The sequence below is a fragment of the Malus sylvestris genome, chromosome 14, assembly GCF_916048215.2.
Source record: "Malus sylvestris chromosome 14, drMalSylv7.2, whole genome shotgun sequence".
NCBI lineage: Eukaryota > Viridiplantae > Streptophyta > Magnoliopsida > Rosales > Rosaceae > Malus > Malus sylvestris.
Window position 1 is genome coordinate 28072777 of NC_062273.1, and position 24015 is coordinate 28096791.

At 39.9% G+C, this 24015-nt stretch overlaps 6 protein-coding genes across 6 annotated transcripts; 2 read left to right on the top strand and 4 right to left on the bottom strand.

Annotated features, from left to right (window-relative positions):
- The first annotated feature begins 821 nt into the window (after positions 1–821).
- Positions 822–5565, top strand: LOC126599434 (DEAD-box ATP-dependent RNA helicase 51-like). Its single transcript, XM_050265810.1, has 12 exons — positions 822–1413; positions 1666–1851; positions 2023–2208; positions 2552–2635; positions 3311–3352; positions 3541–3618; positions 3773–4072; positions 4356–4394; positions 4498–4602; positions 4726–4794; positions 4876–5001; positions 5139–5565. Exons 1-12 carry the CDS (start codon positions 997–999, stop codon positions 5313–5315), a joined length of 1809 nt encoding a protein of 602 aa, XP_050121767.1. The 5' UTR covers positions 822–996; the 3' UTR covers positions 5316–5565.
- A 1266-nt stretch (positions 5566–6831) lies between these two features.
- On the bottom strand, positions 6832–8023 carry LOC126599442 (mavicyanin-like). Its single transcript, XM_050265818.1, has 2 exons — positions 7798–8023; positions 6832–7323 (listed from the first exon to the last, which is right to left on the bottom strand). Exons 1-2 carry the CDS (start codon positions 7979–7981, stop codon positions 6983–6985), a joined length of 525 nt encoding a protein of 174 aa, XP_050121775.1. The 5' UTR covers positions 7982–8023; the 3' UTR covers positions 6832–6982.
- Positions 8024–10660: 2637 nt separating this feature from the next.
- On the top strand, positions 10661–14366 carry LOC126599433 (uncharacterized). Its single transcript, XM_050265809.1, has 7 exons — positions 10661–10827; positions 11120–11342; positions 11588–11711; positions 11837–12174; positions 12371–13289; positions 13537–13715; positions 14006–14366. The coding sequence occupies exons 1-7, from the start codon at positions 10742–10744 to the stop codon at positions 14102–14104; spliced, it is 1968 nt and encodes a 655-aa protein (XP_050121766.1). The 5' UTR covers positions 10661–10741; the 3' UTR covers positions 14105–14366.
- LOC126599436 (peptidyl-prolyl cis-trans isomerase CYP26-2, chloroplastic) lies at positions 14328–15676 on the bottom strand. Its single transcript, XM_050265812.1, has 2 exons — positions 14619–15676; positions 14328–14531 (listed from the first exon to the last, which is right to left on the bottom strand). The coding sequence occupies exons 1-2, from the start codon at positions 15530–15532 to the stop codon at positions 14429–14431; spliced, it is 1017 nt and encodes a 338-aa protein (XP_050121769.1). The 5' UTR covers positions 15533–15676; the 3' UTR covers positions 14328–14428.
- A 154-nt stretch (positions 15677–15830) lies between these two features.
- LOC126599440 (single-stranded DNA-binding protein, mitochondrial-like) lies at positions 15831–17664 on the bottom strand. Its single transcript, XM_050265816.1, has 4 exons — positions 17315–17664; positions 16989–17215; positions 16207–16307; positions 15831–16093 (listed from the first exon to the last, which is right to left on the bottom strand). The coding sequence occupies exons 1-4, from the start codon at positions 17603–17605 to the stop codon at positions 16014–16016; spliced, it is 699 nt and encodes a 232-aa protein (XP_050121773.1). The 5' UTR covers positions 17606–17664; the 3' UTR covers positions 15831–16013.
- A 1862-nt stretch (positions 17665–19526) lies between these two features.
- Positions 19527–21056, bottom strand: LOC126599178 (protein ASPARTIC PROTEASE IN GUARD CELL 2-like). The gene is made up of 3 exons (XM_050265510.1): positions 20399–21056; positions 19827–20302; positions 19527–19733 (listed from the first exon to the last, which is right to left on the bottom strand). The coding sequence occupies exons 1-3, from the start codon at positions 21054–21056 to the stop codon at positions 19527–19529; spliced, it is 1341 nt and encodes a 446-aa protein (XP_050121467.1).
- Between the last annotated feature and the right edge of the window lie 2959 nt (positions 21057–24015).

The window sequence follows — 24015 nt, forward strand, 5'->3', positions numbered from 1 at the left end:
TCACAAAATTTGGTTCATATATTTTTTTAAATTCCATTTTTTTCCTATAACTTCTATTTCACAAAATTTGTTTCATATGTTTTTTTTCCTATAACTTCTATTTCACAAAATTTATTTCATATTGTTTTTTAAATTCCATTTTTTTTCCTATAACTTCTATTTCACAAAATTTGTTTCATTTTTTTTTTAATTCCATTTTTTTTCCTATAACTTCTATTTGACAAAATTTGTTTCATATTTTTTTTAAATTCTATTATTTCCTATAACTTCCTAAGCCATTATACAACATTAAATTAAATTAAGTAACATGAAACAACATTAAACAATATGAAACAACATTAAATAACATTAACCAACATAAAAATTATACAACATGAAACTTAAACAACATTTTAGTTGTTGTTTTTAAATAATAAATTATGTTTGGCCCTATGGTCCTTTGGCCCTCGGTTGGAGACGGTTTTTTGTGACAGGGCTAAAACGAGCCCTATGGCCCTTTGGCCCTCTGTTGGAGACGGTTTTTTGTGACAAGGCTAAAACGAGCCCTCTGGCCCTTTGGCCCTCGATTGGAGACGGAGGCAAATATGACCATGTACTGTTCATTAAAATATTAATATCTTGGAGAATCTTGGAGGGCCAGAGGGCTAAAACGAGCCATCTGGCCAGCCCTCGGTTAGAGATGGCCTAAGAGCTTTCGTTGGGTCCTTTTTGCTTCAAAACTTGGAAAGTTAAACACCGAGTGAGGCCCAAATTACTAGTTCTAGTAACAGGCTGAGGCCTAGGGCTTTTGGGTTTGTGGCTGTCCGAGTTGAGCGAGTACAGTCGCGGCTAAACCCTAAACCCTAAACCCTTAACAAATAGCGCCCAAACCCTACTGATATCTCCACGGATTCTCAACGTCTCTGTGCTGCGAGAGAAAGCTCGTCTTCTTCCTCTGCGCCTCCTGAAACTGTGAAACCCTAATTCAAACCCATATTCCTTAGAGAGCTAGTCGGCATGACAGACCCAAACCTTCACGCGCATTCGGAGGACGAGACGAAGAAGAAGAAGCGCAAGAGAAACAGAGCGAAGAAACCGTCGGAATCTGCGGGTGTGGAGAAAGAAGAATATACAGAGCCTCAAAACCCTAACGGCGAACCGGCTAAGGGCGAGAGTGAGAAGAAGAGGAAGAAGGTGAAGAAATTGAAGGGAGAGGAAGTAGAGGATCAAAGCCCCGTGGAGGACAAAGATGAAGAAGATGAGGAGAGGGAAGAAGCAATGGAGGAGGAGGAGGAGAAGAAGAAGAAGAAGAAGAAGGTGAATAGTGGCGGTGGAGGGACTGGGATTATGACCACAGAGTCGTTTGCTTCCTTGAACTTGTCTGAGAACACTTACAAGGCCATTGAAGAAATGAAGTTTCAGTATATGACTCAGGTAATTTGCCGTCTCGAATTCGATTCGGTAACTTCTAGCCTAATTTTGTTTATGGGATTTCTTATTATGAGTTACTTGATCGAAAAGTATGTTTTTTTTATACGAATTGAGAACTTACTAATTTCAGAGAATTTTAGGGTTTGTACTTGATGAGAAATGTGTGTGTTCGTTGAGATATCTTTCAGTTTTTAGTTCTAAAAAAGTTGTTGATGATTTGGGATGAGTTGAATTTACAATATATTACTAATGCAGATTCAAGCTAGAGCAATCCCACCGCTCTTGATTGGAAAAGATGTCCTCGGAGCTGCAAGGACAGGGTCTGGTAAAACTCTTGCTTTTCTCATACCAGCTGTGGAGCTGCTATATAACACACATTTTGCTCCTCGTAACGGAATGGGTGTTGTTGTGATTTGCCCAACACGGGAACTTGCAATACAGGTGAAAACCCCTGCATTTTGTTCTTTTTTGTAGTGGCATGTTAAATTTTCTTCCAATATCATGATGGAGCTTGGTCCAGTTCAAGAGACTTTTTTATGACGTCGCATCGTGGGATATACCATTGAACCCCTTTATTCGTCTCTGACTATTTCTCTTTTCCAATTAATTTAGACCCATGCTGTGGCAAAGGACCTTCTAAAGTATCACTCTCAGACTCTTGGCTTGGTTATTGGAGGTTCAGCTAGGAGAGGGGAAGCAGAACGTATTGTAAAAGGAGTAAATTTATTGGTTGCAACCCCTGGTCGACTTCTTGACCATCTTCAGAATACCAAAGGATTCATATATAAGAACTTGAAGGTGCTTCACATCTATTCGTCGGAAATATTGTTTTAGTTGTTCCAAAAAGTTTTTCAGTGGTTATTTTCTGAAATGGTTCTGATGGGTACAGTTGACTTTCTGATTCGAAGCAAATTCTAACTACTGTTTCCCTGACTTCGGAATATTCTGCTGTTGTTGTTAATCCTTTTACTGAAATATTGAACCGTATTTTCTGATCCTATTGCAGTTTGTGTTGTTATGTTAGAGAAAAGAATTAGCTTCTTGATGTGGTTAAGCTAAATATCTTTGATTGAGATGTAGCGCATCATGACATCACAGAAATTTGTCAATCTTTGATTTCATTGTTGTCCTGGACTTGCAGTGCCTCGTGATTGATGAAGCTGACAGGTTATTGGAAGCGAACTTTGAGGAGGAAATGCAACAGATTGTCAAGATTCTGCCAAAGGTAAATTTATTTAGGAGGGTGTATTCAATTGAGAATTTGAGAGATTTTAATGGATTTTTATGGAGTTTAATTGATTTGTAGAGATTCCATGTAAAATTTTGATTCAATTCCCTCGAAATCTCTTGGGGGGAGGTGAGATTTGTGAATGCTCAAAATACACTACGAAATCTCTCCAATTCCCTCTAATTCCTCAACTTTCTCAAATTCTTTAAAATCAAATTCTAATTGAATACACCTGGAATGTTATAAACTTCTTTAAAATTCTAATTGAATACACCCGGATTTCTAAGGATTTTCATAAACTATCTTAAAATCCTGATTGAATACACATTGAATTTCAGAGAATCACTTAAATTCCTGATTGAATACCCCTAGATTCATTAAAAGAATTAAAATCCCTCAAAATCCTAATTGAATACACCCCCCTTAGTTTTCTACCTCTTCTGTGACAAAGACTCGAGTGCTGCAATCCTTAGCTGTAAAGCAACATATGCTTCTGTTTTTTTTTTTTTTTTTAATTTTTTTAATTAAGAGGAGCTTGAAGTATGGTTAGTTGAGTTTGATTTTATTCAGAAATCAGCCTGGATATATTAGTTTTATGGTTTAGGTGCTATTTCAAAATGAGTTTTACTTGGTAATATGCGTTGGCTAATCGAATTGCTAATGGATGTGCAGGATAGGCAAACAGCTTTATTTTCAGCAACCCAAACTAAGAAGGTTAGTGTATTGTATCCTTATTGGATAGTATCCAATATCTTGCTTTCTGCATTGTTTTTAAATGTTTTTGGCTTAAACACAGTTAAATAGTTCTATAACTTTTGTTTCTTTGAGTCAACAAATCTTTGTGTGCCCATTTGTTACACGAGTGCTTTGTTCTGATAAATCTTTTCTTGTTAAACCTATAGGTTGAAGATCTTGTTAAGTTGTCATTTCGAAAAGATCAGAAACCTATCTATGTTGATGTGGATGAGGGGAGGTCAAAGGTAGGAATCCAGTTTGATTATGTTTTCCTCATTTTACATGCATTTGATGTTCATATCTGTTATGAATTAAATTTTACTTTGTACTCTCTCCAAATTTTTTATTTCTTGTGATTTAGCCCTAATCAGTGGAATGACGAGATTGTGTGAACTGTAGGTCACCAATGAAGGGCTGGAACAAGGCTATTGTGTTGTCCCAAGTGCTAAGAGATTTCTTCTCTTATATTCTTTCCTGACAAAGAATACATCTAAGAAAGTTATGGTCTTCTTCTCGTCTTGTAACTCAGTGAAATTCCACTCCGAACTTCTTAGATACGTTAATGTGGAATGCTTTGATATCCATGGAAAGCAAAAGCAGCAGAAGAGGACAACTACTTTTTTTGACTTCTGTAAAGCAGAGAAAGGAATCTTACTTTGTACTGATGTTGCTGCTCGTGGACTGGATATTCCTGCTGTGGTAAATTTCCTTTTCCTTTCTGTAACAGGACAGGATTAAACTTACGAAAATTATGGTTATCATTAGTTTTTTTTTTCATCATTCAATTATTTTATGTACCAGTACCGCAACGAGTATGTTTATTCATTTCACCACAATGGCAACATTCATCTTGATCTATCAGCCCCTTCCCAGACATCTCCCTTGCCCACTCCTCTTTATCCTATTAACAATATTTACAATTACGAATGCTCACGGTAATCTATGCTGCTTCTTTCTTTTCTTTTCTTTTCTTTGCTTGTAGGACTGGATTTTGCAGTTTGATCCTCCAGATGAACCGACGGTATCTATTATTCCTTCTTTTTAACAGATTTCTAGTAGTTTGAGTATCTAGCGATTCTTCATCCATGCTGAATAACAGCGTATCATGGGATATGTACTTGCAGGAATATATCCATAGGGTTGGTCGAACAGCTCGAGGGGAAGGTGCAACAGGAAAGGCATTACTTTTCCTCATTCCCGAAGAGTTGCAATTCATTCGCTATTTGAAGGTATGATTTGCAGCTAAAATGTTTTACAGAAGGTTGTAAGCAATATCTAGCTTTTGTTTAGGTTTTCTATCTGCGGTGTGATGCTTTTTCTCCATTTCAATCCATATTCATTTTTGTTTCCAGGCTGCAAATGTGCCCGTTAAACCATATGATTTTAATGAAAAGAAGCTGAAGAATGTGCAGTCAAAACTGGTAATTTCGTGTTCGATTGTTTTCCATCATCATGCAATAACTAGGTCCATGGAAACTTATGCATTGCTTCGACTGATGCAGGAGCAGATGGTTCAAAACATTCACTACCTGAATAAATCAGCAAAAGAGGCGTATACTTCTTATTTATTAGCATACAATTCACACTCTATGAAGGACATCTTTAATGTACACCGGCTTGATCTGCAGGTACCCGTCTTTTTCTTGATATGAAGTTGTTCATCTTTTCATCTAAACGTTTACTGTGTAAAGATAAAAGAGATTTTCGTAGGGAAACACGAATGTTATCCATCCTGACATCTCAATGTTTGATGGAATTTGGGCAGGCGGTTGCAGCTTCTTTTTGTTTTTCTAATCCGCCCAAGGTGCATTTGAACTTAGACAGCAGTAAATCGAAGTTCAGGAAGAAGACGCGTAAAGAAGGAAGTCGAAATGGATTCAGTGAGAGCAATCCTTACGGCAATCGAAAAGGCGGAGATGATAGACAATTCGTAAGGCATTAGAGGAGCCTTACGTGTGCAGCAATTCTGCTCCTTTCTTTTCTCTTGCAACAGTTTTGTTATTTTCTACCGAGGTTTTGAAGCCGAAACTGAGACTGTAAAACGCAATTTTGATCGATGGCTTCAATGCGCTTCGTCTTCCCGAGTTATTACTGTGTAAATTAAAATTGATGTTTTTATACATGGATTTGTCTTTTGACATGTTTTGATAGTATCAATTCGTATTGCAATCCCAAATCGTTTGATTTTTCTATGTGCGGTAACTTACAAGATTATTATTATTTTTTTGGTCAAGGGGATGATTTTATTCCAACCAAAACATAAACTTACAAATAGACAAAAGGCCCAACAAAACTTATAAACAACCAAAAAGGGCCTAAACGGAAAGAAAAAAAAAACAGAAACAGAGAATGAGCCCAAAAGCCCAAAACCAAAGAACATCCAAGAAGCGCCCACTGCCTTCTCCACCAATGTTCTAAGGAACTACTAGCTAGCCAATTCTCCGACCATCACCGATCATCTCCTTCACTGACGTCTCTTGCGCACAGCCATAAGTTAGAGGTAATCGCCATCCAAGCGAAAGAGGCCAATCACCAGGTGGAAGCTCATAACAAGTCCCGAGCAACACTGCCGCAAGTGGCAGACACAAAGGAGAACGTGGTGGTGTGGAAAACACCCGAGCCGGTGCAAGCGCCAGAACTCTACACATGATCTCGACAGAGGACATGGCTGAAAAACAAAGCAAGGAAGAATTAGGAAGAAGAAAACCCACGGAGTTGGAGGAATTGGATAGGCCGAATTGAAAATTGGGGAGAACCAACAGTAGATGTAGGGAGAAAAGAAGGAGAAAATGGAGAAGAGGACACATCACCTGACCCCAGTCGAAGCTAGGGTCGGTGCCACCGAAGAGTCTGGAAGAAGGTCTCACAGAAGCACTCTCACAGCGGAAAGAAAGAAACTCTCACAGAGGAGAAACTTTTTCAGCACCACCTTCAATCAATTACAAGATTGCTGTTGCAAGGTTGCAAGTGTTGGATTGTGGCTTTTCTCTCCGACTTGTCGAGTTTCGGGTTTAAACTCTCTCTTTCCTTTATATAGCTTGGAAGAATAATGTCGATTGTAATAAAATTTTGGGTAATCTCACTTTACTACTCGTCTTGCAATTCACACTTTGTTACATTTAGTTATTTTCGTCATAGTTTCATAGCTAAACTTTGATGTTTCTTAATATTTTAATACTTCCGTTAAGTGATGATACTGAATCTCTCATCACTTGACAAATATGGTAGACCAAAGTTATGTCACTTCATCAATTAATGTAGAACTTGACGGAAAACATAACGGAAGTACTAAAGTGTCAGAAACATCAAAGTTTAAGCATGAAACTGAGATGAAAATAAATAAGGATATCAAACTCCGAATTTCACGATACTTAAGGTTAATAAGGTGAGAATCACCCTAATTTTTTTTTGAAATTATGTGAGAACGATTGAGGCATCCATCAACATTTATCCTAATCTATGGAAAAATTATCATACTTCCAAAAAAAAGATTAAAATTCTTAAACCCAAATTAGTTCAAGTCTACACTCTTTTAATCTCAAAAGACCAAAATCTGATTAGGGGTACGGAAAAACACAGAAAATTAAAAACCATCACGTATCACTGCAACTAGAAGAAAAAGACCACAACAAATGACACCATGCAGAACACAAGAGTTGCTGCAGAGGAGATGGCCGCCGTTGCAGCCGAACCATGCTTCGGCTGCGACGGGTCCGTTGCGTTCTGATCAGCGGATTGAGGCGGGGTTGCCGGCTCCAAGACCTTGATGATCATCTTCTGCCCTCTCTCGCAGTGCCCGGCAACTCCGCTGATGAAGTAGAACAAACCAGGCCGGTCCAGTGTGAACGTAGTTGCACCGTTGTTGGAGTAGAAGATGGGATGGGCAGAGTGGCATTTTTCGTACTCGTCCTTGGTCACCACCATCACCGAGTCTTTCGTGTAATTGAAAGCTAAGTCCATGAAGAAAGCATAGCAAAACGTTACTTAAAACAAATTAAACAGGAATCTTATCTTGGCCAAGAAGCTTTAGATTTCAATAGAAGAAAACCCGACCATAGTTACTAACATTAGTTGCGCAAAACGAGGTGGGTAAAAGGCGCCTCAATGACCGATGTCTTCATATATACGATTCGCTTCTTTATCCATCTTATTATGTGCAACTAATGACAGTGACTATTGTCATTTTTTCTTGACAAGCAAAACGTTACTTAAGACAGATTAAATAGGAATCTTATCTTAGGCAAGAAGCCTTTGATTTCAATAGAAGGAAAGCCCGACAATAGTTACTGATATTAGTTGCGCAAAACAAGGTCGGTAAAAAGCGCATCAAGACTGATTTGTCATTGTATATACCATCTTATTCCATGCAACTAATGACAGTGACTATCGTCATTTTTTTCTGACATAAGTGAAGAGTGACTTACAGAGAGCGTCATCGACCTTGAACCGGTTTTTCGAAGCCCATTCGTTGTACATTTGTTGGCCGTTCTTCGATTTCGGGACCTCCCATCCACTCTTGCCTCCAACTTCGAATTTGATACCAGATACAAAAAGGACTTGGGATGTAGAAAGAAGAAAAAAGAAGAGAAATGCTTTGGAGGTTGCCATTTGGACTGTGCAGGGAGCTCACTCTTTGCCTATCAAGAACAAAACGAGCCGTATAGTTTGATGGAATGTGGGAGGGAGCACTGCAATTTATACAGTGCTGGAGTCAAGAAGGGGTGAGGCTCGGTAAATGGATAGCTAGTTTTTTACTGAGGGTGGGTAAAAAGTGAGGATTCTTGGGAGTAAAAAGTGGAGGTGCATGGATGTAGCGGTTTGAGTTTGAGAGGAAAACAAAACCCTTATCTCTCTATCTTTGACTTGGTACAAGTGTTTTTCAAATGGCAGCTGAGATGATGAGGCTGTTGAGTGAAACTAGCTTTCTTACCTTAATTCAAATTTCCGGATATATGGAATTGAATATTTTAGAATATCGTTTGTAAAAAGAACTACGAAAATGATGTAAGGTACATTAGTCTAGTAATGTAAATGAGTCGTTTTCAGTTAACACATGAATGCATCTTCCACCATTCAAGCCATGGATAGTACTTTAAAAGGTTGAAAAGGAAGAACGGAAAAAAAATCTTATAGAGATAAAAAGTCTAACTTTTATTGTTTGTTGATCTTTGTGTCATACCCTATCATTTTATAATATATAAAGATCTAAATATTTTGATTGCACTAGAAAGTAGTAAAAAAACATAAAGAGAGGTGCCGAGGGATGAACCTAAGAAGTGGTGGGATTCGAGATATCGAGCGAGACCGGATCAACTTGTCATATCACGAATGTTGCATAAATAACGTGTCACAAAACATACTTAAAATAGATACGTAGAATCACTTGGCAAGCATGCATATATCTCTACATTTAGCTCTCTATTTAACTGCAGAATCATAGTCAAATCTGATGAGACTTGTAAGTTATTTAGTATAATATTTAAGCCGAAAAGTAAAAAAATAAGTGAAAAATGTAAACATGTTAAAATGTATATTTAGTGCATATTTTTGTATTTTTTTTAAATTAGAGATGTTAAAATCACTTTTAATCTTTTAGGTGAGACTTTAATAAAAAATAGCAAAATTTTGTTTTGTTAATTAGTCTTTCAACCTCTTTTGGTTGACAAAGAGGATTCTATTAATATATAGTTTAGATTTATATAAAAGAAAAATTAAAAAAATAAAAGAAAAGTTAACAAAAATGTGAATTCTTGGGGTGGCAGAAAGTCACGCGTGACTTTATGTCACCCAAAGAATTTGAATCATTTTTGCCCATTTTTGTTAATTTTTCTTTCATTTCTCCTACCACTACAACAAACTAATATATTCATGTTTTTCAAAATATATTTTTCCGTACATGGAGCATGACTCGTTTTTTGAGCACTTGGGAAGTCGTCTCGTTTTGCGTGCCCAGCCCGCCTGGTCTTGTGTGCCTGGCTTCGGCTCATTCTGCATGTGAGGTGTCCACATCATTTTGCGTGTCAGAAGCCCACCCATTTTGCATCCACAGAGCCTGTGTCGTTTTTTGCATGCAAGGAGCTAGACTCGTTTTTCTTGTGCGAGCTAGCCTCATTTTATGTGCCAAAAGCCTGCCTCGTTTTCTATGAACAGAGCTCACCTTGTTTTGTATGCCATGGTTCACTTCATTCTACGTGAGCTAAGTCCGACTTGTTTTGTGTGCGTCGAGCCTGCCCATATTTTTTGACAAAAATGCAAATTTTTTATTTTCGCAAAATATTTTTCCTGATCATTAAGTTAAATTTTTTAAGGAATTTGGAAGCAATTTTACAGTTTATCGAGCAACAAATGTATGTTTAGTAGTATATTTGAGCCGAAAACTAAGAAAATAAGTGCAAAACATAATAGTGCGTCCCAGAACATTGTCAAATAGAGTTCGACACTCAAGAATCTCAACGGAAAGTCTCGTCTTAATTTTTAAACTTCACATTGAGGCGAATGTGAAAATAAATAGATTGAGCGGTGATTTAGGTACGAATTTGCAAAATCGACGCAAAAGCATATTTTGAATAGTATGAATACGATAGTTTGATGTTGTAGTAAGAAAAATAAAGGAAAAATTAACAAAAATGTACAAGATGGTTCAAATTCTTTGGGGTGGCAGAAAGCACGTGTGACGTTGTGGCTGTTAGAAAGTCACACGTGAATCTCTAGCACCCCAAAAATTTGAATCATTGGTTGCACGAAAAGCAAATCAAATTAATGAATGATTCATTATCATCATGCAAGATCAAAATAAATTGCCAAATGATTCATGAATTGTGTTTTTGCCCCTAAATTTAAATATTAGCTTTTGGAGTCCGAAAGTTAACAAATATATTGCACACCCTATTCGTCAGTTCGTGCAATAATTCAGAGACTATTTCTTCAATTACGTCTTTTTACTTCTTTAGTTCGTCAACTTTGCCCTAGCCATCATGGCCCAAATCGTATTAAATTGGATCATGTTCTACCCGCCCAACCCAAACTCTCCTCGAGGCCCAACGAGTCAATTACCGCTAAAAAATTGCGGAGATTTTCAATATGATCGGCACACGAGGTGGTACATTATGTGTCATTATACAAATTGTAGAATATGTGTGTTAAGAAGTTAATAACTTAAAAAGTAAAATTTTCCATCACTTACAAAAACCTCTTGTTCCGGTCACAATAAAAAATTTCTCAAAAGAAAGGAAACGATGTCTATCGTATTCACCCCACCAGAAAACGACGTCGTATCGGAGCGCATTGCGCTCACTAGGTTCTGAACTCTGAACTCTCTGAAACAAATTTCTCAGCTTCTTCTGGAAAAAAGAGAGAAAAAATAAAAAAATGTCGAAAGATTCAGAGAAAAAGTTCCACTCGATCATGGACAAGCTATTTTTCGCTCCCAAATCTACGCCTAGCTCCGATTCCAGGTTCGTGTATATATGTGTATATATAATCTATATATTTTTTTTTTCAGTTTTGCTCTTAATTTTCTCGCTCGTTTTCCGTTTGTTTCCCGAGAAAATGAGCTGCAAATGGGGAATTTTTATACTTTTGTTATTAAGTGCTAGTTAAATCCCTGATTATTTCATATAAATCCAAGATATTGAATAATATTACGATAAATCGAGTTTTCTGTTTCTTTTTCTTCAGATTTTATGGCAATTTTGATGTAATTAGTGGCCAAATCATGGAAATCTGGCTTTTATTTTTTGCTAACAGTTCATCTGGTGTACAAACTTCGAGAGGCAAAAAGCGAGCAAATCCCTCATCCGCATTGGCACTAGTAGAACCGAAATCGAGAGGCGATAGAATGGGGGTCTCCCGGCATTTTTCAGCTCCGGCTGTGGCGGCTCCTGCTCCGCTGTGTAGGCCGTGGGACCGTGGGGATCTTATGAGGAGGGTAGCTACATTCAAGTCCATGACTTGGTTTGCCAAGCCTAAGGTTAGAATTCTGTCTTCCAATATGACATGTTTTGTAATGTTAGTGTTTACTTGTTAGCTTGCAAAAATAGCTCCGAATAGGCGAATAAAAATGCGGTCTGGAAATTAGCTCCTGGTTAGTGAAATTTAGGGTAATGTTGAAACAACTACAGTGGTTTTATTGAGTCGTTTGCAGTGGAGCCGTTGTTTGATACAAAGCTTTAATCTTTTTGGATGCACAAACAATAATTTGCCAACTTTGAACAGGTGGTGAGTGCTTTAAATTGTGCCAGAAGAGGCTGGATCAACGTGGATGCAGATATATTAGTGTGTGAATCGTGCGGGGCACGCCTCTTATTTTCTACTCCTTCGTCTTGGAATCAGCAGCAAGGCATGTTATGTCTCTCTTTATGTGAAATCTCCCTCCAATTAAACCCATGCTGTAAAATTAAGTAACACTATATTGTAATTATCTTATATTCATAGTAAAGTAAACCGATTTCTGGTGTTTCCCAGTTGAGAAGGCAGCTTTGGTGTTTAGTTTAAGGCTCGACAATGGGCATAAGATACTCTGTCCGTGGATTGACAACGCATGTGATGAAACACTGGCAGAGTTTCCACCTATGCCACCTCCAGTTTTAGTTGATAAGTTTAGAGAACGCTGCTATGCTCTTTTAGAACTCTCAGTTCTCCCTGTGATTTCTTCTTCAGCCATTGAGTACATGAAGAGCCCTCAGCTAGAGCAATTTCTTGGACAGTCTTCAATGTTTTATGGCAATGGGTCTGGAGACATTTCTAGAACAGAACATTCTGACAATGAAGACAGTGCAGATTCTGCCAAGTTATATTATCAGGTATGTGCCTGTTTAGTTGCACGCCTGTTCATGTTCATGTTCTTTTGGATGTATTTGTGCATCGCTGTTTCATATCTTCTGACTTTAATTCTTTAACACTTTTGGATTTGTTTTTTTAGAAGTCTGTCTTATCAGTTTCTAGCATTCTTGCTTTCTTCATGTAGACCAATGACGTTTTAAAGCTTTTTTTTTTCAGGCACAAAAGCTCATAAGTTTATGCGGCTGGGAACCTCGTTTACTACCTTATGTTGTTGACTCTGAGAACAGACAGAATTATTCAGCTACCAACAGACAGAATCTGGGCATCAATGTGCACTCTGCTAGTAATGATGAACTTATGAAGTCACACAATACCAGTATACAGTCTGAACACAATTCTGTTGTTTTAGACTGCAAGCTTTGTGGAGCCAGTGTTGGATTATGGGCATTCTCTACCGTTCCACGGCCTGTGGAATGTTTCAGATTAGTTGGATATGCAGAAGTAAACTCTGAAAGTCGTTCTGGAACCCATGATTCAAACACTGAAAGTCACTGCGACAGTAGGATAGATATTTTAAATGCTGGCGTAGATGGTGCAACATTGTCAAAGGACAGATTCTCAAATTTAAATTTGACAATCGCAGGGGGTCCTCCACCTACAAATCAGAATTTCAAAGCAAAAATTTTGTTGCCTGTTATTGGTCGGAATTTAAGGGCTCGGATTTCATATGATACTGAATTGAGAGATTGTTTGTCTGTTGGCCAGGAAGGTATGCAATCTGATTCCCAGATGGAGAAAGAGGAAGATCACTACCGAGAAAATGCAGGGCATGGTGGACTGGAGAATTCAGAAGTGAGTGGCCCTGGAACCCCTGATGCGAAGATCACACATTTAAATGGTGAAATGGACAAAAGTGACTCACTTGTGATGGTTTCTAGCAAGGGAGACTTGTTACATTCAGGAACCATTGTAGAGCACAGCGAAGAACATGAGTCTCCTAGTGTTCCATCTAGCTTTGAAGCCAATGCAGATATTAGCAGCTCCAGAAATGATCCCCAACCCACCTCAAACCAGGAGGCTAGTGAAGGCATAGTGCAGATTCCTGCAAACAATGAACTTGTGGCCTGCAGTAGTGGTAAGCAACTTTCTTATTGAATGCAAACATTAACGTAAACTATATAGCTTTTGCATCTGTTATATTTGGTCCAACTATAACCTCAAGCTGATGCCAGTTGGCCAATTGGTCTAGATTTTATAATAAAAAATGATGTTAGCAGCCTGTAATTCGTATGCAAACATGCCCTCTTACTCTCTTGTCAGTGCTAGAATTCCCTTATGGTACCAAAATGTGTTTTAATAATATGCTTTGTCTATTCTTCCAGGGAAGGACCTAAAGCATGTAGTGCCTGATGGCAGGATGGAGTTTGATCCTATCAGGCAGCACAGATATTTCTGCCCTTGGATTGCATCAACGGGTAATGGGGCACCTGGATGGAAGCAAACACTATCTGCATTACAACGTCAGGAAGGCGGCTCTCCTTCATCCACATCCATAATTAAGGTATTCTGCAGCCCACTTCTACTGTCCTAGTGACATGCTAGGGTTCTAAATACTAAATAGTACCTTGTGTGCCTACGTGGCTACATGTTGATGGAGATGGGCAGCGCCCTTCTCAGCCTACGTTTTGGAACTCCTCTACCAGACTGGCACTTCTAGTTCCAGTTCCCATCATAGTGTAGCACACACTCGCACGCAACTTTGCACAATTGTAGCCTGTCTGTGTTCTTACACGTATATTTCGGTTTGCTTTCTGAAGAAAGTCATCATTTGATATTTGATCAATCATGCAGGTTGATGACCCTATCACTTCAATTAGAAATCTCTTCATGTCTCCATCTCCGAAAAGAATGAAGCCAACTGTTTTAACAACTCGAAGTTCGGATCAATAGATGGGTGATTTCTGGTTGCCTGTAAAATGGGACCCAAGCAGGTGCAGAATCGGTTGCTAATAGAGAGGTTAGACTGTAATGTCTCCATTCGAAAGTCCCTCTCGTGGCATTAGTCCCACTCGAGAGCTTAAAAATGTGGTATTTATAAGATTAGAGTGTAAGTTCGTTACGTTCCTTTATCGCTCAAGTGCAGCTCGTGCATTAAACTGTGACGTTCTTACAATTTTGATAAACATAGCATTTGAAATTTTGATGGATAGAATGGTGAAGGTCTCTTGTTACAAAAATGGAAAGAAAAAAAGAAATGCCGCGACGGAGATTCTGTTACATTATCAAGCCGCAGTTTGTGACAATCACCTTCGCGTAAGGCCGGTTGAATCCTCTTTCTGCCACAACAGCTCTCTTATCTCCGATCAGCTTGGCCACCCTGCCAGCCACCGGAAGGGGGTGGTTAGTGTATATCATCACAAATCGGGAAAGGTGATGCGTAACAGTACAGAGCTGTAGTACTCACCTGAAATACGGTGAACTAGTGTTCTCCTGCACGGTTTTTACCTGTCCCAGCCTCTCCACGACCTCCTTACCTTCTAAGACTGTTCCGACCACCAAAGCTGAAGCATCGAGCTCAGGCGAATCCTTTGTAGTGATCACAAACTCCGTTCCATTCGGGCCTGTCCCAACCTCCTCCTGATCAATCTCCAGCTTCCCTTTCCGCGCAACCAGCTTTATCTTCGGTGGTGGTTTCAACGGATCTCTCACGATAATGCTCACAGTTCCGGCCTTGTTCTTGATGCCCGGACACTTTTCGTTCAATCTCTCCCACTCTTCATTGAGACTATCAACTTCCAAATTGCTTCCTGTCTTCTTTGCGAGCTCAGCGTCTACACCGAAAGATCTCACTCCGCCGTGCTGAACATAGTTGGGCATAATCTTAACGAACTCTTTCCTCCGGTAGCTAGTGCCAGCAGCTCCACTGACAAGACTACCGAATCTAGCAGCGCCAACCGGAGCATTGTCTTCATGTAGCCCAATTATAATCCGACCAACAGGCTCTCCGTCGATGGATATATCGAGAAATGCACGCTTTGTCGGGCTTCTATCAATGCAAGTGGCACTCGCAGAAGCGTTTGAAGTTTCTGCTGCTTGTTCGTTGCTATTGGTGTCTTCCAAGTTCTCGGCTCGTGCTTTAGACGGCAACAAACCCTCTACACTCTGCGAGCCGAGGAGGAGAAGTAACAGAGAATTGCTTCGAATCGCGAGCTCTCTGCGCGATAATTTGCAGCATTGTTTGATGGAAGGAAAAGATGAGGAAGTGGATACGCCTTGGAGTTGTGGAATGGGCGGCGGAGGCGGCGGTGATGGCGTTGGAAGATGAAGGCATTGAGTGGAGGTCCTGGACGCTTGCAAGAATTTCGGGCTTGGTAACATCTCTGTTTTGGAAGAAGAAATCTTCCTACAATTTTCTTTATTCTCTTTCTTTTGGACGTGGAGATTTTTCGTGGATAGGAAAGACCCAAATCTTATCCAAATGCATTGGAAGGTCTGAATTTTGTGGCCTCAACATACGACCACGGTCAATCCGAAATACCAATGTGGGTTAGGCTAGTTCGTCAGGGCAGTGTGCCCGCCTTTTTTGCATCTATGTTCGGTCTCCTCCTCCGTAAATTATAGCATAGAATTTCACCTCGTAAAAAGAATGCAATCTAAATTTGGGCATGCCGAAACAGATTGAAAAGAGAGCGAATTGTTGAATCGGATTGAGAAGTTCAACAGCCTTGTTTGGAACAAGAAATCTCAATCTCAGCTACTTGAGATGCAACAGAAGAACGTTAATTACAAACGAAAAAAATTGGTCTTTCGTCGAACAAATCTGCGCCACAGGACAGCTTAAAAGTTAAAACAAAGCCTTTTAGTAGTAGCCAACACCTTTGAGCCCCCATTTTGGTGATTGCTCAGCACCATCACCTTTGCCCAAAAACACAAGGCGACCTGCGAATTACGGGCAATAGAATGTATCAACATGACGAGAAGTATAACATACAGATATTTAGGTCGAGTATATAAAGCGTATCTTAGACAATTGTAAATCGATAAGTACATACCGTTTCTGCGAATAGAAATCTCTCTAACTCGTCGAACAAGCCCACTAACCGGATCAGTAAAGATTTTAGTCTCCAGATTACCTTCCAAATATATAATCGAACTGCAACACATCAAATTTCAATATGTTATTGCCAATCGCAGAAACGATTATAACTCCAAATAACAAAACCAAAGTTCTGAACTTGAGGAAGGAGGCCTTGATCAAGATAAGAAAGAAGCAGCGGAGTTAAGTTATGACAAATTACTGGAAACGCAAAATGGAAACATACTTTGCAATGACAAACCAGAATGATATCAAACTGAAACCTTAAACCTCAAGCCTACGAATCGCTATTTACTTTCCTTCATCACGTCCAGAATTACGGCAGCTCAAACAACTCTTCTCCCATCAATTTGATGCATCCCAAAAGACACTATTCCCCACTCCCTCTATACGTCTCTACCTGGTCGCTATGTTACAATTTCGACTGATTCCAGCAAACCGTCCTTACTCCCTAATGTTCCATTTCGAATCAAATACCAAAAATTGCTCGTAACCCTTCCAGTTTCTGCCGATATCAACAATTTTCCTAGTCTCCTTTATACAAAAAGCACTACCAAATCTTCCTAATCACATAAAAGCTAGTCCAATCATCCATTTTACACACATTTGTACAAAAATGATTCATCCTTTTTTTCGAAAAACACGAACTTTTTCGAAAACATGGTCATATATCATACACAATCAGAAGAAGTAACACAAATTAGAACATGATAACAAGCTGTAGAAAAAACCTCTCACCCAGGCACAACATTCTTCATGGCAATCATGCTAAGCCGGTCCGGATAAACGCACACGCGGTGCCACTGGACGTTGCAGCGGTTCGCATACTCCACCGGGTCCTCGTTATCCAACGGCCGCCGGTTGTTCCGAATCCCGCCGGTCCCAATTGAAAACATGGTCACCGATGCCCCGCTCTTCAGCCTCTTCTGCAAAGGACTTTGCCCCACCTGCCCCACCAAAATCGCCTGCACATACACACCCGCGGATGCACACAATTAAAACCCTAAATCCTTAAATTCCGAGACTATGAATCATCGGAACGGTGACACTGAATCGAAATGTACCTTATAAATGCCGGCGTCGATGCCGTTCTCGAGCGGGCGATCGTAGATGAAGCTTCTTCGAACGGGTTCATCGGACGGGGGCGGCGGTTGGGAGGCGTCGCCCGGGGCTGACTCCGCCTCCGAATTGAGAGGGTTGGACTCGTCCGAGTCGGAGCTGTCACTGCTGGAGGAGGAGGTGCCAGTGATGGTGGTAGTGGTGGTGTAGAAGCGCATGGAGAGTAAAGTCCTGGAGTTTGCTTGCATAGAACGAGAGAGCGTCCTCGAGAGCGTGGCCATGGAGGAGGAAGCCATTTTTGGTGAGAGGAAAATGGTGATGGTGGTGCCTTCCCCTTTTGATTTTTGAGGGTTTTTGGTTGGGCAGCTTAAACCCTTTGCACTTCGGAGCAAGAAAGATTTTGGGTTCTAGATTTAAGCCCAAACACCAAGTTTAATAATGGGCCTACTTTTGTACCCAAATAAAAAGAAAAAACAAGAACGGTCCGGTCCCGGGATAATTTCCATAAACGGGGGTTTTTCTAAACCCAATTCTTGCACGTCACTGAGTATATCCCTCATCACGTGACAATTAGTGTTTCTCTATTCTCTTATCTGATAATGACATCACATTATTATATCGTACGAGATTTGAGGATTGTATTTGTTTTGTTTTGGAGGTAGGGTGCTCTATCAAGGGCTTCGGTTCCTCTTAATCGTTTTGGTGGGCAAAGGTAGGTTACAATAGTTGTTCAACGACTGAACCCATCATGTATAGTTTGGCTTGCCTAATCCTTCAAGCCAATGCCTTTTTTTTGTTCTTTAGTCCTCCACTCGCATTAGTTTTTCATTTTTACAAACAATAGCGCTAGTGGGTTCAATTGTTAGATGTTAGGGGGAGAGAGTCAATGAAGATCGAACATGCATTAGGGTGCATAAGTATAATTGTTTTTTGCCGTTGCAATAGAGCGTCATGACCTCTACTCATACTAGTTCATTCTCCATGTCGACTAAAAGAAAGTGCAAGATGTTACATAATACATGTCAATTCCTTAGGCTCTGGATACCATGTTTGGAATTTAGTGTTTGGTTATGTCTTTAGTTTCTGGATTTGCAAAGAAATTGAAGAAGGAATAAAGGAATGAGGAAAACTTTTCAGATAGGGGTGGGTACGGTTCGATTTGGTGTGGTTTTGAGTGAAACTGAAACCAAAACCAAAACTTTTTATGGTTTGGTTGGGTGCGGTTTTGAAACCAAAAAAACCGAAATGAAACCAAACCATTTGATTCTGTTTCGGTGCGGTTTCAAACGGTTTTGGTTCGATTTTTAAGAAAAATATACATTTTAAAGTTTACACCTATCTATGCATAAAACAGTTTCAAATAATGTTAGAGATGTGATGAGCCTTGGTGTTTAAATAAATTTTCTTCTCTGTCCAATTGGCTACAGAATTCCTCTTATGGTAGTGCTCCTACGTACGTACATTTTGGGTTGCAGCCTGGAGAACATATATCTACTCTAACCAAATATAGCTGGGAAGAGACCAGAAATTAAGATCCTTTATGTGTGGAATTTGGAATTCTATTATCAGGAGAATTAATCTTCTCACTCTATTAGTTAATTTGATATTCTGAGAGAGTTTTGAGAGAGAGACTGATGAATGATTATATTCTAGTGTGGTTAAGTTCATATTGAATGTATGGACTCTAAAAAACAACTAATTAAAACATGACATTTAATATGGACATTTAATTAAATGTTTATTAATATTTGCGGTGCAGTTCGGTTTCGGTACGTTTTTCAAAAGCTAAAACCGAAACCAAATTATTTCCTACACTGCGGTTCGGTTTCAAAACCGCAACTGTTTCGAAACCGCAAAACCAAACCGTTCCATACAGTCAGGTTTAGTTCGTGTTTCAGTTTCGATTTTCGATTTCAAATGCTCACTCCTATTTTTAGATATTTCTGTGTGTATTGTAAAACGAATGCGGCACAAATGCTCTTGCAGACCTCACATCAAAACATTCTCTTACACATTACACAATTTCCAATCCAAGCCATTCATACTAGGTCATCACTAATGGCATGACACTTGGCTATCATCTAAGACCTGTGAGTCATACAAAGATGGATTGAATCTAGACCGTACACTTGTTCTATTGACTTAAGTAGACTATGTAACTTAAATCAAGTAAAACCGAAGACATTTATGTGGTAGCAACATTTTAATGAATTAAAATTAGTAAGAACTTCTAGGTTGAATTCCTAGAACATGACTAGGAAGCTTAAATCCAATATATGACCCCTGAAGCTGCCAGCTTCCAATTATTGAGGTTCTTCCACCGGCGGCAAATGCAAGGCAGTACTTGTCGTGGCTCACAGCCATGACAACCTGACGAACGTCCAACTTCAACGGCGGATTCCTCACCTTAAACAAAAATTTAACCTATAGAACGGTAAATGAGTTAAGATCAGTTTCGAAATCTAATTGAAAATCAGTGTAACTCTTAAAAAAAATAGATGACTCTAACTATTTAACCTTGGGAACGAGGTCAGTCCACTCGTAGAGACCTTTCACATAAAAACAAGTGTCTAACTGATCTTCGCCGGGCGCTCGGGGCAAACCCTGAGCCTTGCGGATGAAGTAGTCCTTGAATATGTCATAGGCCTTCTCGGGAAACTTGGTGATTGTAGTCCCTGTGTCAATAGTCACACCCCCAACACCATCGGAATCAAATTCCCAGAATTCAGGAGGAATTGGAATTGCTACCTCGTTCATTTCTATCCCACTGAACAACAAATAATAACGGTCCATTCTGATGTCCAGAATTGCTGTACTCGAATGTCGAAACCGGAATTCGTCGTAATAATTCAAGTCCAACGTTCCACCGTCGGTTGTATTGTAATAAGGCAGAAAGAAGGTAAAATTGTTAGCTTGGAGTTGAGTCGGAAATGAATATCCACCCGGTACGAAGCCTAGGATTCCAGTCGCGGCCTCATTGAACATGTCTATACCTAATGAACGATCATGTTAAATTTTAATCACCAAATGATGCGATAGTTTATTTTTCATTTCTAATCCGAGCGTTAAAGTTAATATATTATATGTACCTGTAATACGACTTCCACATCCGAAAGAGAAATTGTTACTGAGATGCACACCCTCATCGGTAGATATGGTATCTGTGGCCATGATACCTTCGGAGACAGATCGATCTACATAATGAACGCTGAAACGACACTGATGCTCACCACGACGAACACAACCTTGTATGTAGAGCTGCTGTACATCACATGATCCATTAGAGCAATCAGTCTGAGTGTACGTGGATGACATGCTCGTATCAAAAATATGGTGTGGTGTTGAGTAGCATTGGGTGCACCCTGGTTGGCACTGCCACCATGTGAAGGGTGTGCCCATGTCTACAAGAAGTTGCACTTTTTGTGGTGGATTTCCCACTTTCAAAACGGTCACATACTCCCCGCCTTCCTCGAACACGTTGGTCTCATTGAAATCGACGTTTGGGCGTAGAAATGGAGCAGAATTCGAGTGCTGGAGATGACGCTGATGAAGGAGTTTGAAGCGTGCCCTATCCCGGGCCAATCGAGCTTTGACGAGGGAGTGATGGTCCTTGAAATGTGATGCCATGAACTTTTCTCTATGGTATAGAGGAAACCTTGCGACTCCTTTGTCACTTAGGGCATTCGTGCCCAAGGAGATCAAAACTACAAGCACAAGAAAAATATTTGGGATTAGGGTTTTGGCCATTGTTGAAGATAAATTTGAACCAGCAGCAAGCAGGTAAATTTAAAGAAAAATGAAATGGAGAAGGAGATGATTTCATATATTATATATATATATATATATATATACGATTTCCAGATAAGTACATACAGATTTTTTTTGTTTCGGATTCGGAAATTAAGTTTTATTTTTCTTGTTTTCTCCAAAGGCTTTCTGTACACACATAATCATATTACTTTGCAAATTTGCAAGATTTGCTTTCGATATATTTATATGTATATGGTAGTATGGATTTTCTTTTAGGTAATTAAGCTTCTGGTAAGTTTACAAATAAGCACAACAGTACAGCAAACTGGATCTTATATTCTACGAGTACTGCTATATTTACCACCTATTTGTATTATCATATATAATAATTTTTTATATCCTTCGCGTCAAACTTAAAAGTTTATTCTTTTCGTCACCTTAAATAAAAAGAGGTCTTATCCACCATTTAAAGTATTATTTATAGCATTTCTAGAAAAAAATTATTTATAACCTAAAAGTAATTATTGCCGTTACCCTAAGGTTTTAGCACTGAAGTTAAAAATCAATATTGAAAACAAAGAAAAAAACGTCTAGCTACCAAATAGCAAGCAAAACTTATGGCTCGAGATAAACTAGAAGAACTATTAGGGCAATTTGACCAAAATAAATAACATACAAGGGTGTGGTACGTGAGTAATCCCTTCGATTTTCTTTTACTTGGTAATTGGTGAAGACAAATATGTAGTACGTAGTACGACATTGGCCTAAAAAGTACGTAGATCGATAAGAAGATAAAAGGATAATTATAAAAACACATGCCTCCTCTTTTTTTTTTTTTTTTTTTTTTTTTTGGAAACAAAAACACATGCCTCATTTGGTATTAAGGATTGAAAGTGCCTCGTAAGGAGGTTGTCCGAGAAAGTCGGAGAGTTTTATTTTGCAGTTGCGGTGGAAACCTAAAGTGAGCGGCGGCTGCTAGGGTTTTGTGATACCATCAGTTGACTACTTTTCTGATGCGGGGTAGTACGGTGGATGGTGGTATGGCAGGGAGACAGAATATAGAGGGTTTGGCGGCTAAATTCGGCAAGAGTCTTTCACTATCGGATAAGGAAAAGGGTGGCATTAAGATTGAAAAGAAGGCAGTGGAGGGTGCGCTCCTGGGGTTCCATTACAGTGTTGTAGCGGAGGTTTTTTCTATGAAGCCGGTTAATGAGAATGCGTTTATTGATCAGTTCACAAGTTTGTGGAGAGGAAGAGAGGGGGTCTCCATTAGGGCTCTGGGTGGGATGCGGTTTATGGCTAGGTTTGTGGGACAGCGGGATATGTGTAGGGTTCTTGAGGCGGAGAAGCCATGGTTGTTCCGGGATGATTTGGTGTTGGTTGTCGATGGTGAGCGGCGAGGACGGTGGGCTGATTCTCTGCACTTCGTCACGATGTGGGTTCAAATACATGGTGTCCCGCCATTAAATATGACGAAGGCGGTTGCAAGGGCCATAGGGGCTTGCTTGGGACTGTTATTAGGGTGGATAAGGATGATGGTAGGGATTGTATTGGGCGATTTTTACGTGTAAAGATCACTTTTGACGTCCGGGAGCCGCTCATGAGGGGAGCAAATGTGGATTTTCCAGAGGAGGGCACTATGTGGACAGATTTTCGATATGAAGGTCTGCCTAGTTATTGTCTCATTTGTGGAAAGATGGGGCATGTTACTCAATGGTGTAAATCACATAGAATTGGAGAGGACGCATCAGGGGTTGAAGTGGAGGCTCTAATTGCATTTAAAGGGCTAGATGCTAAGTATGATTTACGGGGAAATTGGTTTATGGCAAAAGGAGGGGGACTGCAGAGGTTAGGGGGGCTGAGTGCCTCTAATATATCATCAAATGGGGGGCACTATAATGTGAGTGGGGGGGATGTAGGTGGAAGTCGTGCCCAGGAGGAAGAAGTCAAAGAGAGTCAAAGGGTGGAACGGGAGCGAGCTTTCGATGCAGGGCTTATTGGTCCTGGTGGTGTCATTGCACCGGCTGCAGGACTCATAGAGTTGGTAAGCCACCCGGACGAGCTTGAAGGAAATGGTGAGAGTTTTGAAGTCATACCGCAAGTGCGAAACATTGATTTGAATATGCCATTAGTGGAAGGAATTACAGAAAAGGTTGAAAGGATCCATGGAGAATCTGATGTAGGTGGGGGTGGGGAACAAAGATCTTTATCGCAGGATTCCGATCCATTTAATCTTCTTCCCATCATTGAGGTGGTCTCGACGGAAAGACTGAAAAGGAGTCGGGAGGATGAAGAAGATGCCTTTATTGTAGCAGAAGATGGTTTGGCTCATATGCATAAAATACAACGGTCTATTGTGGACCTAGCGGAGACTACCTATGAGGAGTCTCCGCGCTCGCAATGAAACTCAGATGTTGGAATTGTCAGGGTATTGGGGGGGACCTGACAGTTGACAATCTTTTGGAGCAAAATAGGCTCTACTCCCCCGAGGTTGTGGCTCTGTTGGAAACAAAAAATAATAGTCGAAGGTACCAGTTTTTGAAGCATAGGCTCGGCATGTCGTGTATGCATGCTATTGAGCCTAGGGGGATTGCTGGCGGTTTGTGCGTTTTTTGGCGGGATGCACAGGATGTGGTTTTGATTAAATATGGTGATTTTTTTATTGAAGTGCTGATTGAGGATGGGGTCCGGCATTTGAAGTGGAGATTGGTGGTGGTGTATGCATGTACGGATGAGCGTAAACGAGCTCAACAGTTTGAGGTGTTATTGTCATGAATACGTCGGTTTGAAGAGCCTTATTTGATAATGGGGGATTTTAATGATCTCCTTTTGGCCTCTGAGAATGATGGGGGGACTGCTCGATCTATGGCAAGTATGCGAGTGTTTCGTAACTTTGTGGTTCATGCAAGTTTATTGGATTTGGGATTTGAAGGATATCCATATACGTGGAGAAATA